Here is a 17,751-nt window from a genome sequence, read left to right on the forward strand (position 1 = left end):
GACAGGCAGTGCCGCTGCGGGGCTAGAAGTGGACCGATCCCCCCCCAGATGGGAACAGCTAGATGGTACAGACTGAGGAATAGGTGCTGGGGATGGAAGAAGTAGGAAACTGATAGGGGCTTGGGGCAGCGGAAGTTGATGGGAGCTGGGGATAGAGAAAGATGAAGGGGCATAGGAAGGTGATGGGGGCTGGGGGCAGGATGTGACATGGGCTGGGAGCAGAGGAAGGTGAGATGGGCTGGGGGCAGAGGAAGGTGATGGGGGCTGGGGACAGAGGATGTGATGAGGGCTGGGGATAGAGGAAGATGAAGGGGCAGAGGAAGGTGATGGGGTAGTAGATGACATGGGCAGGGGCAGAGAAAGGTGATAGGGCAGAAGGTGACATGGGCTGGGGACAGTGGAAGGTGATGGGGGCTGGGGATGGAGGAAGATGAAGGGGCAGAGGAAGGTGCTGGGGGTAGAAGGTGACACGAGCTGGGGGCAGAGGAATGTGATGAGGGCTTGGGACAGAGGAAGGTGATGGGGGATTCTGGCTGAGGATGGTGATGAGAGGCTGAATTTGAGGAAGGTGATGAGGGACTGAGGATGGCTGGCTGCAGACACCTTCCCTCCTATCCGAGGCATCCACAGCACTGTCATCAAGAAGACCTTGCAAGAGACGGCAGACAAGAACTACAGCCTGCATCATCAGTGACAGACATTGTGGTAAGTCATAGTGTATTTTTACTTTATTTAAAGGCTGGCATACAGTATCTTTCAGTTAACATTCTCATGCTTCACATATCACACATGCACAGGAGGGATGAGCGGGATCTGGGGTGGTGGTGAGAAGGTGGGGCCCCCAGAGACATCAGTGTACCAGGCCCCGAGATTTCTGTTGCCAGCCCTGGACCCAGGATGGAACTGGGTAATAGTGCAGTGTAAACTGTGCAACCCGGATTATCCGACCTGGGTCATACCTAAAATGAGCTGATTGGTGGTTGTGGAGCAATCACCTCCCACTTTTTATGACCTCACAAGTTTAGCAGGGCAGACCCAGGTTCAGTGTGAACGGGGCTGACCTGAGAATAACCCATATCGAAGGTGCAGTGTAAACTGGGTCTGACCTGGGTTGGAACCATGTCTGAAACGCAGGTCGGACCCGGGTTTTTAGTGGAAAAGAGGTATTACTTTGCGGCCTATCCAGATATTACAGTGCACACATGAGAACCTCTACGGCAGGCTTCATACATGTGACAGTGCTAAATGCGATAGTGATATTTTATACTGAAAGCAGCACACATGTAGACATGACCATTTATCCTTTTTCGCTGAACCCATGCTTAACATATAAACTTATTCCTTTGGCCAAATCAGTGCCACCCTTGCCATAATATGGGTCATTTTATAATATCTGCTTTTGATGGCAGAATCCATGTGGATAATCACTCTCTTATTTTGATCAGCCTTTTCACTTTAATCAGTCTGTTTTAGATTTGCTAGGATTACCGACAAGCCGGTCACATTTGTTTGAGATCTAAAAAAAAGAAAGAAACTGTATCAAAAATATATTTATTTTGTCTGCCAGATGGCATATTGTAGGGATTGGCTATTACAGAGGTTGTGTGCTACACAGAGAAAACAGGAGGCACGTCTCTACAACACAATCATATTACCCTCCCTCAACCCCATTAATGACAGATTGTAAGCAGTTAATCAGCTTGTGCTCAGAGGACGCAGCAATTAATCACTTAATATGGCCCTGTCCTTACACATTTCCTTCTTTGTATATTCATTGTATATGAATGTGTATATATATGGGTATCGTTGGGTCCATACAGGCAGGAGGGCTGTATGGACACTAATCCAGAACAACCAATCAGACACTTGTGTTTATTGGAGAATGCGCACTAGACAGATACAAGCTCATTGATTGCTTTGGTTTAATGTGAATTGTTCACTTAAATGCAATGTTATTCAGGGACTAGAGCCCACAGGAGAGCCACCATTATACCCCTTTTACACCAGAGCTAAAACCCGGGTTATTGCAGGGTTAACCCGGGTAGCTCCTTGGTGTAAAAGGGTAAAGTGTTGGATTGCCGGGTCAAGTGACCCGGCAATCCAACCCAGGTAAATTGCAGGGTTTAACACGGGAATAACCCGTGAAACCCTGCAGTGTGAAAGGCGCGCTCCGGGTCACGATGACCTAGAGCGCGCCGCATGCCGGCCGATTGGTCTGGCTTCAGTGGTGCTTGGAGATGACGTCATCTCCAAGCGTCCACTTTAACACCGGAAAAGCCGGGTCATTGCAGACCCGGCTCCGGTGTGAACGGTGCCAACTCAGGATATCCTGGGTCGGCATCGGGGAAATTCTGGGTCTGATCCGGGTTGGAACTCTGGGCCTGATTCAGAGACGGATGCTCTGAAAGAGCGCTCGCTCTGAATCAGGGCGTTTTTTTTTTTTGGAGCTGCCTCCTGGCCGCTCGCATTGCTGTGGGTGACCACCCACAGCTATAGCGAGCGGCCAGGTTGATGGTCGCGATGGTCAAGACCATCGCGACCATCGGGCTTGCGACGAGACCCTTGTGGTAGGGTCTCATGGCCGCAAGCCCCAGAGAGCTTCTGGCTCTAAGAGAGCCGGAAGCTCTCCCACTGACATCACTGGTGATGTCAGTGGGGCCGCCCACAAACGGCAGGCGTTCTCTTGGGAACGCCTCCGTTTATGAAAGCCACCCCCCGGCCAGGCCTACCAAACGGGGCGAGCTGTCAATCACCATCGACAGCTCGCCCCCTTTGGTGCGAGCCCGGGAGCGATGGAGCACCCGTCGCTAGCCGGGTCTCGCGCATGCGCATGACGGAGCCGGCTTCGTCGTGCGCATGCCCAGTGGGCAAACATCGACCCGGTTGCGAGCGCAAAGCGCTCGCGACCGGGTCTGAATCAGGCCCTCTGTTCCAACTCCGGGTCAGACCCGGAATTTCAGTGTAAAAGCGGTATTAGAGATGATCTACTAGTTTGTACCCTCGCTAATGCTGGGTACACACTTTACCGACGGATCGGTCAGCAGACCGTTCCACCGACTTAGCAGCTGATTTGTATGTTGTACATACTTACCAATCGGCTGCTCGATGTGTCTGGCCTGACATCACAACTGGGCGGGCATTTAAATTGCCCACCCAGTAGTGAAGTCAGTGGGTGGTCGGCAGGTTGCCCATACACACAGCCAGACGTACCGACATATCTTTGAGCTGTATCGGCATTGGCTGTGCTGCAGGGCTGACCTGATATATCTGTGAACGATGTCGACGTGCTCGCGATATAGCATTTGTTGATTGAACGAACGATATATGTCGACAAGCGTGTACCAGGCATAATGTCCACCTCTCAGCACACCCTTTATCCTGTCCTCCATCTGTGTCTGCGAACAGCTGAATGTCAGTTTTGCATACCCAACCCTTATGTAAAATGTATAGCCATTATACTCTTATACCTTTATATCTTACTTTATTCATTTAATGTACTAGTAAAAGGATCGGGTATTTCCCTGGTCGCCTCAGCCGCCCACGTCTCGCCTCCTCCTGTCCCGTCCCTTTATACCTCCCCCTGTTCTTGGTCTCTTATCTGGGTGGTCTGTCCCGTCAGTGAGGTTGCAGCGCACTGATGCATGTCCCACCTAACGTGCATGGCAAGCGCAGTGGGATTCGGGGGTGCGTACAGTTAACATTAGGTGTGACGTTCACACATACACCTCAGCCGAGATGATGTCAAATCTATCAGCATTAAGTTTTATTATATAGATTAACAGTTATTTAGCACTCACATAATACACGGCAATTTATAGAGAATATTTCAGTAATTCCTAACAGGCCCTGCCCCAGAGGAGCTTATATGTTATATTCCCTATCACTTTGTTGTTTTTGGAGTGTGGTAAGAAACTGGAGCATGGGAGAACATACAAACTCCACACAGATAGAGCCTTGGTCATGAATTAACTAAGGGTTGTAATACTACACTAACCTTGCTGTCTCCTCCCTGTGGGCATATCCCACTGGGTACAAACAGCGTGTGGGATACCAGCCAGAAGTGGGTGCCATGCTCCCTGCACAGAGCCTCCCCGGCCAGCAACACCCGCTGTGCTCCGTACACCGAGCAGCACAAAAAGCACCACCCACCAGCCCTCCCTGTCCCTGGACCACTTTGGAGTGAGGTGAGAGGGAGGGGTGCTCGGGATATGTGCTGCTTCCCTGCTGTAATCGGGTCTGTCCACCCCTGTGTGCAGGGCACAGCCACGTCCGTTTGTGAATACTGAGGCACTCTATACATGTTGCTGAAGAGGACCTGGGCCACATCATCTCGGGTGCATGGCTTAAACTCCCTGGCAGGCACAGGTCTCCAAACAGCATCCCCCATCCTGGCATCACTCATTATTACATATCTCGTTGGTTGGTTGGTTGGGTGTTTAAAATGGTTTATTATTGTTTCAGAAAGCCTACTAAAGCAAGTGCCTGTGGCAAGTAGCTAAAAAAGCTAAAAATGTGCCTTTTTTATTATAACTCTTAAGGCTATAGTTGCACAGATGTTTTATGGCATTTTGGAGATGTATTTTGAGTATTCCTATCTCATACAATATATACAGTATGCGATAATGCCGCCCGAATGTATTACATAGCACAGGCAGCGACAGCACTCACATTCCAGAGCTTGGTAAATCTGACAGTTTCGCTTCCCCCATAGAAAGCTAAGGGGGTTGCGGTTGCCTCCGAAAATGGAGGGACCGGAGCAGATAATGAGATATCTGCTGCGATCCCTCCATAGTACATCCAGGGGTTACTTAATATTTGCAGATATCCCATGAATATGGGTGTTTTGGGGGAATATGTTGCAAATATTTAATGATAAATAGGCCCCAAAGACACAAGGAAAAAAAATTATAACGTGTAGCACCGCACTTGAGACAAATACCCATTGAATATAATTAAATGGAGAAAAAACAATCACATATTCTCAAATATGTCTCAGGTTCTTCGTTTTATACTATAAAATACATTATGGCCCCCATTTACTAACGAGTTTTATCACCAAAACGAGTGATAAATGTCACTGTGTATGATAAATGGTGCTCCAGCCAATCAGCTTCCAACTGTACTTTTTCTAACAGTTGACAGTCGGGAGCTGATTGGCTGGAGCACCAGTTATCATACACAGTGACATTTATCACTCGTTTTGGTGATAAAACTCATTGTATGCTCTTTCTAACTCCATATAGTAGATCTAAAAAACTGTCTTAAATAGCAATTTGGAGAATGTAACATTAATGGCGGCACCAACATCAATTTTGTCAATTGAAATGCCAGCGTCTCTTTCTTTGACTGTTTGAAGTAAGGGAAGATAGAAACAGGATGGACAATACAGATTCATCATGACTAATACCATTGAAGATCAGTGTTTAATTAATAAAGGAGATTGGATAGGTGCCCTCTGCGGGTAACGCCAATAAATAGATTTGCTCACTCCTGTTGAGCAGGATAATGTGCAATACTCTGGTATTTTGGGCAGAGTTTAGCTCAGATTAGCTGTTAAAGCAATTAGGACTACTTTGTCAGGGTAATGAAATAGTGGTTTGTAATTTGGCAAGCAGCCTTTCCTGGCACTGACTTGTTGAGTAGCACGCATTCTTTTTATTGCAATGTATCTATCTGTTCTATACATAGTATAGAATAAAGTCCCTGGTGGGCATCTGTCTGTTGTTCGGGATAATCTCAAGAACCACTGGATGAATTTTGATGCAGTTGTCACTATTGTATAGAGCATTTGTTGAGGAACGATTAGATGTATGACACATTAATGTATGACAAAAGGGGGCCGAGCAGTGACGATTTTAGTGAAGCAAGTAAATGAAAAAACGGACACCCGAGCGCTTTCTTGGCTTACGCTGCCTAAACCGTTAACGATATATCACAATGATGGGCTTTATTTTATACCATGTAGAGATTGATACGTACTATCCAATTTCTCCACAAAATGTGATGTAATCCCCGTTTACTGATACAAAATTTAAGTTTTTCCATTTTTTTTTGTACTGTTCCTATATCATTTATGTGAAAAATTATTCTTTCAGTTTGAACGAGTCCACTTCCCGGTAAGAGGCTGTTTTTTCTCATAGACAGCTTTATGTGGCTCTTTTGCGCGTCAAGGCAAAACTAAATCTTTTTGTGTTGACGTCAGGAGGGAAAACGATTCATGTCGTCTACAAGGAAATCTTATAAGACCTCGGTTACAAAAGACTATCGCCTTAAATTTAAAATTGTTCCTGTGTGAGTCAGGGAGGATCACTAGTACTCAATAAATACACAACTTGTTATATGCAGGTTTTGCTGTTGGGGGCCTGGGACAAGTGAAAGGGCATCACAGGGGTGTGGATAGTGCTTCTGACATGTCTTGCACACCATGGAAGGTGCGTGCGGCTCCTGCTCACTGCAAATGAATGAGACCACACCTCCCAACATTCCAGCCCAATCGGGACAAAGCCGTTCTGATCAGGAGGGGCAAGGCCTCAAAACCAGGACTGTCCCACCTAATGCGGGACAGTTGTCCGGTATACTAATGATGTTGAATGTTGTAGCCATGTTTGAGTACTTTTCAGGGGCGTATCTACAATGGGTGCAGGGTGTGCGGTGCACACGGGCCCCTGGGTCCAGGGGGGCCTACACCGCACACCCTGCACCCATATTTTTTATACTTACCTCTCCGAAGTCCCGCATCGGCTGTAGCAGAGGAGAGGAGAGAAGGGGACACTGTAGTCCCGGGCCGGGAGCCCGGCGCCTTCGCAATGGATCTGGCCATGCATGCAGAGAACACTGGCTTCTAGAGATTGTATTGGCTTCCGCTACCAACTTATGGCACGCTCTCTGCTAATTGCAGCCCGGACTGGCAGTACACCTCCTCCCTGGGGCTGCCTGCCCTGTGTGTGACTGGCAGGTAGAGCTTCCATTGAGAAGTCACTGCTAGTCACAATGTAGCCAGTGCAATCATGGACTGGGGGGGGGGGGGGGGGGGCTGCAGTCTCTAGGTAAAATCCACCACTGAAGGATTAATAATAAGAATAATAATAATAATAATAATAAATGTTAAAACTTAGAACCTAAGATACTGAGATACTTTGCTTATGGCCACTAATAGCCTTCTATATGATATCTCAGTTGTCACTTTTTGGGAGGTTTCCCCACTGTTTCATGCACTTCTCCCAGGTCGCTTTTTGTAGAAAAGTCATACGACATTGCCGCGATCCCCATGAATCTCCATTTCAAAGTGAATCTCCCATTTCTCGGGTGCGCGCATTGCCGCAATGCACAAGAGTTTTACGCTGCAAATCCACTTTCGCAAACTGGCATCTAATTGAATTGACCCCCTTAGTGGTAATATATGTTGTATTTCCAACAGAAAGCAGAAGAAACATGTAATACTGTTTGGAAAATCATCTTATTGCCAGTTGGGAGATGTACATTTAAAATATGCGGCGTTCTCGTTTAATAAATAAGAATAGTTTACATCTGACGCTGCAGCTGCGATTTAAATTGTAGAGTCGCTTGTCATGTAAGTGTTTATGTGGGCGGCTTAAAGAGGGAAGATAAGCAACAACAAGGCGGTATATTAGCATATCTGTACTGAACATGCAGATAAGGCAGAAACATACTGTATTACATTGCTGTAGATGTGACCTATTATCGTCAGTGAGCCAGTAGTATAATGGTGTATAAAGGTAATTGTGAGCAGTGAGTTTGTGCCATGTGTATATCGCTGCCCTGATGGTGAGGGATAGGCTGCAGGTTTTAGACTTCAGGTTGGCATGAAACATTGACCGTTCCCTTTAAAGTTGTTGTAGGAAATGCTAAGTGGGGGGAGAATAACAATTTGTTATTAAATAGTAAGATAACAATGGAAGTGGTTATAGATTTTAGGAGATCTAGGTAAAACACCCCACAGCCATTGTTTTTGAATGGTGAGGAGGTAGGGATGGTTAGAACTTAGTAGGGTTAAGTTTTTAGGTATTCATTTTACTGAGGATTTATCGTGGTCTTCTCAGATTTTAGCTGTGGTTGGTAAAGCTCAGCAATGCCTTTTTTTCCTACGTAGGCTCAGAGCAGTGGGCCTATCAAAGCCCATACTTGTGAACTTCTATCGTTGCGTGATTGAGAGCCTTTTGAGTAGTTAAAGCTGCTGAGAGAATCATTGGCCAATCCCTGCCTAAGTTGGATGACATTTTTTTCTAGGAGGAGTATAACTAAGGCCAATAAGTTATCTCTGATGCTAGTCATCCATGCTACTCGCTTTTCTCATTGATGCCCTCCAAGAAACGTATTAGGAGGCCCATTTATCAAACTGCATTTGAGGTAAATTCCCCGAAAACACTTGTTTTCGGGGGTTTACCTCAAATACTAAGTATCCTCCGATACCTGCTGCGATCCCTCCATTGCCGCCGGCAGCCGCCTCCCCCATAGGTTTCTATGGGGGATGCGATGCTGCCAAATGTATCAATATCGGGAATGCGAAGCATTCCGATATTGACCCCAGCAGCTAACGCTATCTGAAGATAGCATTAGCCGCTGTAGCCTATGGGCACTCACCGCATTTCAGCCAGCGGAGGGATCTTCCAGATCCCTCCGCTGGCAATGGGCGGCGCTCATGTGCAGTCCTCGGGACTCCGCATGCGCAGCAGCCTGTAATGCGCTCCGGCCACATCGCAGGGACGGGCTCTTTTCGGAGCCCGTCTCCCTGCATGTGCCGGGTTATACATTGGCCGGTATGATCGCATTTTGCAATGCGATCATGGGCGGTACTGCATGCCCTGATCGCATTGCAAAATGAGATCCTTAATAAATGGGCCCCTGAATCTTTAATGGAATCAGTATGATTTACCACCGGCAGCATGGAAGCCCGGCAGCGGTGAAGGTCCTGACTGCTAATTTAGGTAAGTACCACTAACCTAATTCCCTATCCTAACCCTCCTTTAGGGGTGCCTATCCCTAACCTCCCCCCCAAGTGCCTAACCCTAACCCCCCTCTAAGTGCCTAAAACTAACCCCCCCCCCCTTCCCCGCAGCCTAAACCTAAGTCTCCCGGGGGAGTGCCGTAACCCTAACCTCCTCCCGGGGGTGCCTAACCCCCCCTTCCCCATGCCTAACCCTAACCCTCCCGGGGGACTGCCTAGCCCTAAGTTTCCCCCGGGAGCCCCTAACCTAATCCTTCCCCCCGCGGCTGTCCGCACCCGGTGCCCGGCTTACCTTCGAGCGGGATGCCGGGCATCGGGATTTCGACGCCTGTCATTAGACCCTTGGCAGGATTAGACAGTCGGGATGCCGACGGTCGACATTTAGACCGTCGGCATCCTGACTGCATAGCCCTTTACTACTGTGTATTTTTAATTTTATGTGAGTGATGATTGAGTAATTTCACTTATGCATTTTTTTTTATGTTGTAGTGACAACAATAAACAATTTAACTTGAATTTGATTTGAAAATCTAGATAAACCTATTTAATTATATCTATAAAATCTGTGGTCCTTAAGATTACAATTTATTAAGGTATTTCACCTTATGGGTATATCTATCGACTGTACGATTACAATGTTGTAAGTGTACTGTCGTTCCACTAACTGCTAGTGGATATGCACCTTAAGGTACAAAAAAACAAAACCTAGGGAACAAATAGTTTGGGTTATGTTGCATCTGCTATTATTTGTATGAAGCACTGCTTCAAGCCTCACTGGCCCGATGGAGAAGTTTATGTCCATATCAGTCTCACATGGTTTGCTGGGATAACCTGCCTTAGTAGATTTGTAGTGCCTGCCTTTTTTAGATCAGAGCAAAGTGTATATTGATAGGCCATGTTAAGTTTGGACGGAATTGGAGGTTTTTTTTCCCGTTCAGGCTCCCGAGTCAGCATCCGTCCATGCTGCCAGTCACTGCATTGCTAATGTAAAAGAGATGATTAATAACCATCGATGGTTAACCACTGATTCATGGTTATCCACTGCGCAAAGACATGGAACCTAGCTCCGCCCCTAACATGACCTGTGAAGCCCCACCCCCACTCTCTGATTGACCCACTGCCCAGCAAGTATTAAAGCAGTGGATGAAACCATTGATGGTTCCCAGCTGGCCATCCCTATAATATAATGACAGCAGGAGAAAGGGCAGGGTGTTGGTGTCACACTACATACCCTCCTATAGTCAAATCACACTCCTGTTCCCTCATTGGTCTCTTGTCAGAAGGCCCAGTGGTCTACCCCTCCTAATGATGTGGCCAAAGAAGTGCCCCCAATAGTACTCTTTAGTGCACTGTGGGTGGTAATGACTTAAACTTGAAGAGCTTGAAAAAGAAAGGATGCCTCATATTTAATTTACCAGCAGTAGTTTCTAAACCTGGCATAACCCTCTTCCTTGCCTGGGTTATGGAACCAAGACCTGCATGTATCACACGGCTAATGTCTAGAGCCTATGGAATTTAGCGGGCCTATGTACTAAGCCTTGGAGAGAGATAAAGTGGACGGGGATAAAGTACCAACCAATCAGCTCCTAACTGTCACTTTTCAAACACAGCCTGTAAAGTGAGAGGAGCTGATTGGTTGGTACTTTATCTCTATCCACTTTATCTCTCTCCAAAGCTTAGTACATAGACCCCCTTAGTCGCCTATACTGTAATGTTATGCTACTTGATTGATAGGCGTCATTCACTTTGTTCTGTGTGAGTCGGTAAATATAAGCTAAGAAAAATATAGAAATACAGTTTATTGGTGCAAATACGTGATAATGACAAAACCATAAAAAGTACTCAGCATTGAGTGTCAGAATCTGATATGTCTTTAGTTATCCTCAATTCTGTCTGTTAGGGACCCTTGTCAGTCATCAATGTTTGTCATCATCAGTGTCAATCTCAGATTCGATAGTCGGTCATCAAAGCAGACCTGAGCACAGATATGTCTTGCAAAGCTACTCCAGTGGCAGTTCCAGGGATTGGGGGGGGTTGGTGGGGAGACGGCGTCCATGGCGATCGCTGCCACCACCCTCCCACGTAACAAACACACCTTCTCCTGATTGGCTTCCCTCTCCTTCCCAGTGCCTTAACTCCTCCCTTCAGTGTCTTAACTCCTCCCTGGGACCCGATCTTTCAGTGATGCTCGGTGAGTGAGGAGGCGGAGCTGACTGGTATAATGTCCCTTAATGTCCAGGGTACATTATTTGTTCAGCTAGTGCTAGACACATACAGAAAAATAGGGCCTCATTGTATTTATGTCTTGTTAGACCTTTTAGGCCGGTTACAGCTGGCCATTCTCAGGATGTATGTATTGTTATAGGTATGTGATATCCGTCACTGAGCCCCACCTTCCCTCACATCTGCTAGTCATGCAGAATTCACCCTTTTACCATTTTTAACCCTATGGTAGCATATGTTAATGAAGTTACTATCTCGTAACACGACGACATTCATTATAGATCTAAATATGTTCATGTCTAATATTACTATATTTACACTCATTCATGTTCTGTGGATTTTGACCTGAAATGCCCATTTCTCTTGCAGAGATCATGCACGATGTGATCCGGAAGGTTAAGAAGAAAGGAGAGTGGAAGGTACGTGTGTGTGTGTGTGTGTGTGTATGTGTCTGTGTGGTAAGTGTGTGTATGTATGTATGTATATGTGTGTTTGCGTGTGTATGTGGCTGTGTGTTCATGTGTGACTGTGTGGTAAATGTATGTATGTATGTGCGTGTGTTTGTGTGTGTGTGCGTATGTATGTTTTTGTGTATGTGTGTGACTGTATGGTAAGTGTTTGTTTGTAAGTGTGTGTGTATGTGTGTGTGTGTCAGTGGGGTCTATGTACTAAGCAGTGTTAGGAGACTGAGTGAAAAGTGATAAGAAAGTGATAAGGTACCAGCCAATCAGCTCCCAACTGTCATTTTTCAAACACAGCCTGTGAGATGACAGTTGGGAGCTGATTGGCTGGCACCTTATCACTTTCTTATCACTTTTCACTCTGATCATCCCCTGTGACGTAATGCTCCTAACCATATACCAGCTGCCTTTTCATTACTAAAGAAACAAATGGTTATTTAACTCTGCGCCTCTGTCAGAAGCTTTCAACCTCTAAATGGGTACACCTGTACCCAAAAAACAACTTCAAACTGGCAAGAAGAGGTATACAAGCGCTAACTATAAAAAAATTAATCAATGAGATACTTAAAAACAAATAAATGTATCACTGGATGTAACAGGTGTTGTCAATTAGATCCTGTTCTCACAAACCATTGGATATGAACTCACATTAAAGTTCTGTCCCGAATGCATTGAAAGGTATCTTTACAGGTATTAGTCTGGTATACTGTTCTCAGCTTTGCAAGTCACAAATTCATTATTTATTTATTACCAGTTAGTTATATAGCGCACACATATTCTGCAGCGTTTTACAGAGAATATTTGGTCATTCACTTCAGTCCCTGCCCCAGTGGAGCTTACAATCTATATTCCCTATCACATGCTCACACACACACATACAAACAAGGGTTAATTTTTTTGTCAGGAGCCAAGTAACCTGCCAGTATATTTTTGGAGTGTGGGAGGAAACCGGAGCACCCGGAGGAAACCCACGCAAGCACAGGGAGAATATACAAACTCCATACAGTTAGGGCCATGGTGGGGAATGCACAGGATTGCCCTTGGATGACGGGCAGGTTAGGGTGGATATTATGACCTAGGTGTCATTTTTTGCATGGTACAGTGCAGAAACAAATTTGTATCTGATATATGGGAGGAAATAGGTGCTCACTAATTCATGTAATTTCCTTTTCCCCAAAGGAACTTGTTTCATAACACTAGGTCAGGCCTGGCCAAACTGTGGCTCTCCAGCTGTTATGAAACTACAAGTCCCAGCATGCTCTGCAACTGTTTTAGCATTCCCTAATAACAAAACTGTGGCAGGGCATGCTGGGACTTGTAGTTTCACAACAGCTGGAGAGTCACGGGTTGGCCAGGCCTGCACTAGGTCAATGGTGATGTCAAATGCACTTTCAGAGGGGGTGCCATTTGTATATTTTAAATCACTTGCACTATGTGTTCTAGTTGCCAATTAAACGGCAGTGTGTGTGAAGACACTTTTGTTCGAATCGGGGATTCGGCCCGCCAGGCAGAGGATGCGAGACGGTCTACCGTTGATGCAACGGCAATTCACACCCTCCTCCAGCATTTTAATTCCCCCCTTAGGGTTAATAGATTGTTTAAGAAGGCACAAAACTCGGAGTCCCGGAACACAGGGAAGTAGAATTACCATTGGACCTCTATATTAGAGCAACTACAAGACAGGTAGAGGAATGATACACATCAGTGAAAACGCTGCACTCACGGGGACCAGAGAGTTTGGCAATTAGGTATAGAAAAAGCAAAATCATATTACAATTTGTTAATGGCTTTTAGAGTAGAAAAGGGAGACCTTGTGGGGAATAGACGTATACAGAATAGCATTGCCAAAATGGATCCACGTTGTCCTCCCATGATCCTTTCTGGACACATCCAACGTGCCCAGTCTGTATAATAGAAGGGACAACAGCGTGTAGAAATCAGGCCATCGAAGATAAGGTTCCCCAATAAGCAGACTATGGAAAGTGTCAGATAGCTCTGTAGCTCCATTAGTAAAAAGCCTCTTCAATGTCCCAAACTTGATCTCTTGACCTTTTTATTATTCTTTTAAGCTGTGTTTATTCTTTCTTGTCTTTTTGTTTGATTTTGTCACGTGTTCCTCCAGGTCCTAGTGGTGGATCAGCTCAGCACACGCATGTTGTCGTCATGCTGCAAGATGACGGATATCATGACTGAAGGGATTACAAGTGAGTGGAGGATCTTGCGTACAGCAGTAACGAATAAAAAAAAATTAATAAAAAGGTGTTAGGTTTTATTTAAATCTAAACCCTAAGGCAAATATTTTTGTGTCTTTTATGACAGCGCTGCTAATAACATGCACAAATACACATATAAGTAACAGTCTCGTCATTGTGGGTGGGGATATTTTCCGCACCCATGATGTCTATTGAAAGAGGCTACAGCTGGCATTGTTTAGCTTTCTGACTGATAGCCTAGAATAATAGCTGACATTCAGACAGTCACCGAGGCAGGTGAGCCAAGGTATGGAAACGTATTGGGTATGGAAACGTATTGGAGAATGTTATCAGTAGATCTTTTATGTACAGAAGTTATTACTAGGCTTAGTGATTGTTTAAACAGTGTTTTGGTATAAGCAGTTTGATGTAATTGTTCATTGTCTTTTGCAGTTGTTGAAGACATTAATAAACGGAGGGAGCCGCTGCCCAGCCTGGAGGCGGTGTATTTGATCACACCCTCTGAAAAGGTACAACATGAAGTACAGAAAATAGTACAGAGCATACATTCAGCACATATAACAAACATCAACAAAAACAAAAAAGGAATCCTGGGCCTGATTCAGAGCCGGACACTCTTTGATAGTGCTCGCTCTGAATCAGGGCAACCCTTTTTTTTTTTTAAAGACGGCCTCCTGGCCGCTCACATAGCTGTGGGTGACTACCCACAGCTTATGCGATCAGCCAGGTGATGGTCGCGATGGTCAAGGCCATCGCGACTATCGGGCTTGCGACGAGACCCTTGTGGTAGGGTGTCGTGGCTGCGAGCCCCAGTGGACTTCCTGCTCTAATAGAGCAGGAAGTCCACCTAGTGATGTCAGTAGGGCCGCCCACAAATGGCAGGCGTTCCTTCGGGAACGCCTCCGTTTGTGTAGCCACCCCCCCGCCCCGCCTACAAAACGGGGCGAGCTGTCAGTCAACATCGACAGCCACCCCTATTGTAATGAGTCCCGCTCCGGGGCTTGCGCATGCACATTGGGGGACCATCGACACGCTTGCGAGCGCTGTGCGCTCGCGATCGGGTCTGAATCAGGCCCCAAGTACGGTAAATATATATATATAAAAAAATATAAAAATGACAGGCTTCATCAACTGCACTCAACCATCTGGGGTGCCCTTGGTATGTGACCACACCATCTACATAAAAATTCCATACAAACTCGGCACTCAGTTACTTTTCAAACTGTAATTCCTGTAACAGGGAATGTTAGTTCCAATATATTGCAATAATTTGTCAAGCTACCAACCACTTCACAGTCCTCCCATCTGGCCAGTCCCTACACTGACTCTCAGACAAATGATCTTTGCTCTGCCACATTTGGCTCTACCAAGCACACTAATTTTAAAGATGAGTATGGGTCATGGCTTAAAAAGACAGGACCACACCCAGGGCTTTCAGTTAATAAGCACCAGAGGTTGAACTGACAAAGTTTATCTGACGTTTGAAAAGCAGGTTGCTCTAGCCAGTGTGGCCAGTAAATTTAAATAAATGACATTATTATGACATATCTATCATAAGGATCATTTGCGTAAAGGTGTACATAGGTGTATGCAAATGGATTTTTGATACACACTTCCAGTAATAATATGTGTGTCTAGTGCAACAAAAACATACTCATGTCCAACTATAAATTATATATTGGTGCTTCTGCATGTGTGTGCGGGCGCCCGACTAGGCGGGCAAATTTAAATGCCCGACTAGGCGGGCAAATTTAAATGCCCGCCAGATGTAATGTCTGCCCAGACACATCAAGGGGTCAATAGGTAACATATAGCTTACCAATCGGCCGCTAGGATGGCGGATTGGTCTGCTGACCGATCCGTCATCTTAATGTGTACCCAGCCTTATGGGCCCATACATCTGCGACGGATTGCCGCGATCCCACGATGCTGCAACCCGGCATCGCAGGATCGCAGAAATCCAACATGTTGGATTTTGGAGATTTGACGATCGCGATCAAAAAATGATCTCAATTGTCAAATCGCGGACATTTAACTTGTCAAATGTCTGCGATCCTGCGACGGAGCGCAGAACATCGATGGTGGGCGTTCGGAAATTTCCGGTGGGCGATTGGAAATTTCCCATCGCATCCCTGCATCACGGCGATCTGTCGCAGATGTATGGGCACCTTAAGTTTAGCTAGCATTTCACCAATCAAAACTTGTATCTGGTTGGTTGTTATGGTTACAGAAGATCAGTTTTAATGTATTTCATTCTGACTCGCTTTAACGCTCGAATACAATTTTTTTCTTTTACCTGCTGATACTTCATATAATTACGATTCAGTGATTCTGTCAAACCTTTCATGATGTTATAAAAGTCCTGTTATTATGTATGTCTGCCAACATAAAAAAAACATGTGTATAATCATTTTATTACTGGCAGAACACAGTTATTATATGTTTGTGTATGAGATGTGGAGACATCGGGATATGGAGCTGTGCAGCATTGGAGCAAGGGACAACACAGCAAACTGCTTCAGTCCCAGTCAGCAGTTAGCAACCTGGACCCTATTCTGCCATATGGATAATGATCCTCCATAGAATGACTTAAAAGTCAGGGCAGTAATTGTGTCTCTTTATTGTGAATATTTCTAGATTTACCTCTTTGTGCGTCACTCAAGAACAATTGCTGCCATTGTCTCTTTCTCGGTCACACTCTCCTCGCACCTCCTTCCCTCTCTCTCTGTCTCTCACGCTCTTCTCTCTCTTGCAGTCTGTTCACTCCCTCATCAACGACTTCAAAGATCCTCCTTCCGCTAAGTACAAAGCTGCACACGTCTTCTTTACTGACTGTAAGTGCGTCCACAGCGGAGAACTGGTCTTAGCTCCCGCCCATTACTTCCTCTGTCATGTGCCTCCCTCCATCTTCTCTTTATCTTCTACCATTGATCAATATTGAGATATCAACCTCTCTCCGCAGCCTGTCCAGACAGTCTGTTTAATGAGCTGGTCAAATCGCGAGCTTCCAAAGTCATCAAGACTTTGACTGAGATAAACATTGCTTTCCTGCCCTATGAGTCACAGGTGAGTGGTCCCAGGAATAATCCTGAGGTAATTTCATATGTTTCAGGGATCTTTAGCATTTGAGGAGAAAGTAACTGTTACTACTGACCTAAGCGATCAGGGTTATATGTTAAGTAGGCGCTTCCTGTGCATGTTCAGTAAATCCGTATCACACAACGTTAGGGCTATAGGGCTCTATTTACTACAATCAGCATATTGAATGCAGATTGTAGTGTGATATTATCGACTGAATTCGCATTGCGAATTCAGGCAATATCACAGGGATTTACTACAAATCCCTTGCAGGGACAGAGCTTGCGATAAAGCTTTGTCCCTGGGAATCCCCTCCGCACACTAGTCACTGTATTTTCGCAAAAAACACAGTGACAAAGTGCCCGCACATGCACCGACCGGACGCCGCTGCAACCCCCCCCCCAGGGCTAAGCCCCGGCGATCGCGGGGGAGCAGGGCAGGGGTCCGGTAACCGGGGGAGACCCTGGATAACACAACCTCCAGGTGGCATTATTATTACAGCGCTCTCCCAGGTCGGATCACATTTCCCATTGCAATTATGGGAAATGCGATCTGATTACTAAAAATAAGTGATACTTAGGGGTTGGAGTAGAATTTTACGAATTCTACTCCAATTGCCCTGTAATAACTATAGGTGATACTAAAATAATGTGAAAAGGGTGTGAAAACTCCCTTTTTCACTTTATTTTAGTCAAAATAATGTTAATAAATAGAGCCCTAAGTATGAGTTTGTATGCTCTAACATTTGGTTAGAGGATAGTGATTTGCAAGCTCATGTTATTGCATGCTAATAAGTGTGATAGCATTCAAA

At 45.6% G+C, this 17,751-nt stretch overlaps 1 protein-coding gene across 2 annotated transcripts in view; it reads left to right on the top strand.

Moving 5' to 3' along the window:
• Nucleotides 1–17,751, top strand: part of STXBP1 (syntaxin binding protein 1) — a 52,761-nt gene that overhangs the window by 7,926 nt on the left and 27,084 nt on the right. For both annotated transcript variants that reach the window (XM_088455482.1, XM_088455483.1), the window contains exons 2-6: nucleotides 11,558–11,607; nucleotides 13,772–13,853; nucleotides 14,295–14,371; nucleotides 16,618–16,696; nucleotides 16,825–16,928. In XM_088455482.1, the coding sequence (XP_088311608.1) occupies nucleotides 11,558–11,607; nucleotides 13,772–13,853; nucleotides 14,295–14,371; nucleotides 16,618–16,696; nucleotides 16,825–16,928 (392 nt within the window). The remainder of the gene's footprint in view (nucleotides 1–11,557; nucleotides 11,608–13,771; nucleotides 13,854–14,294; nucleotides 14,372–16,617; nucleotides 16,697–16,824; nucleotides 16,929–17,751) is intronic.

The sequence above is a fragment of the Taudactylus pleione genome, unplaced genomic scaffold (assembly GCF_031769625.1).
Source record: "Taudactylus pleione unplaced genomic scaffold, aTauple2 ptg000656l, whole genome shotgun sequence".
NCBI lineage: Eukaryota > Metazoa > Chordata > Amphibia > Anura > Myobatrachidae > Taudactylus > Taudactylus pleione.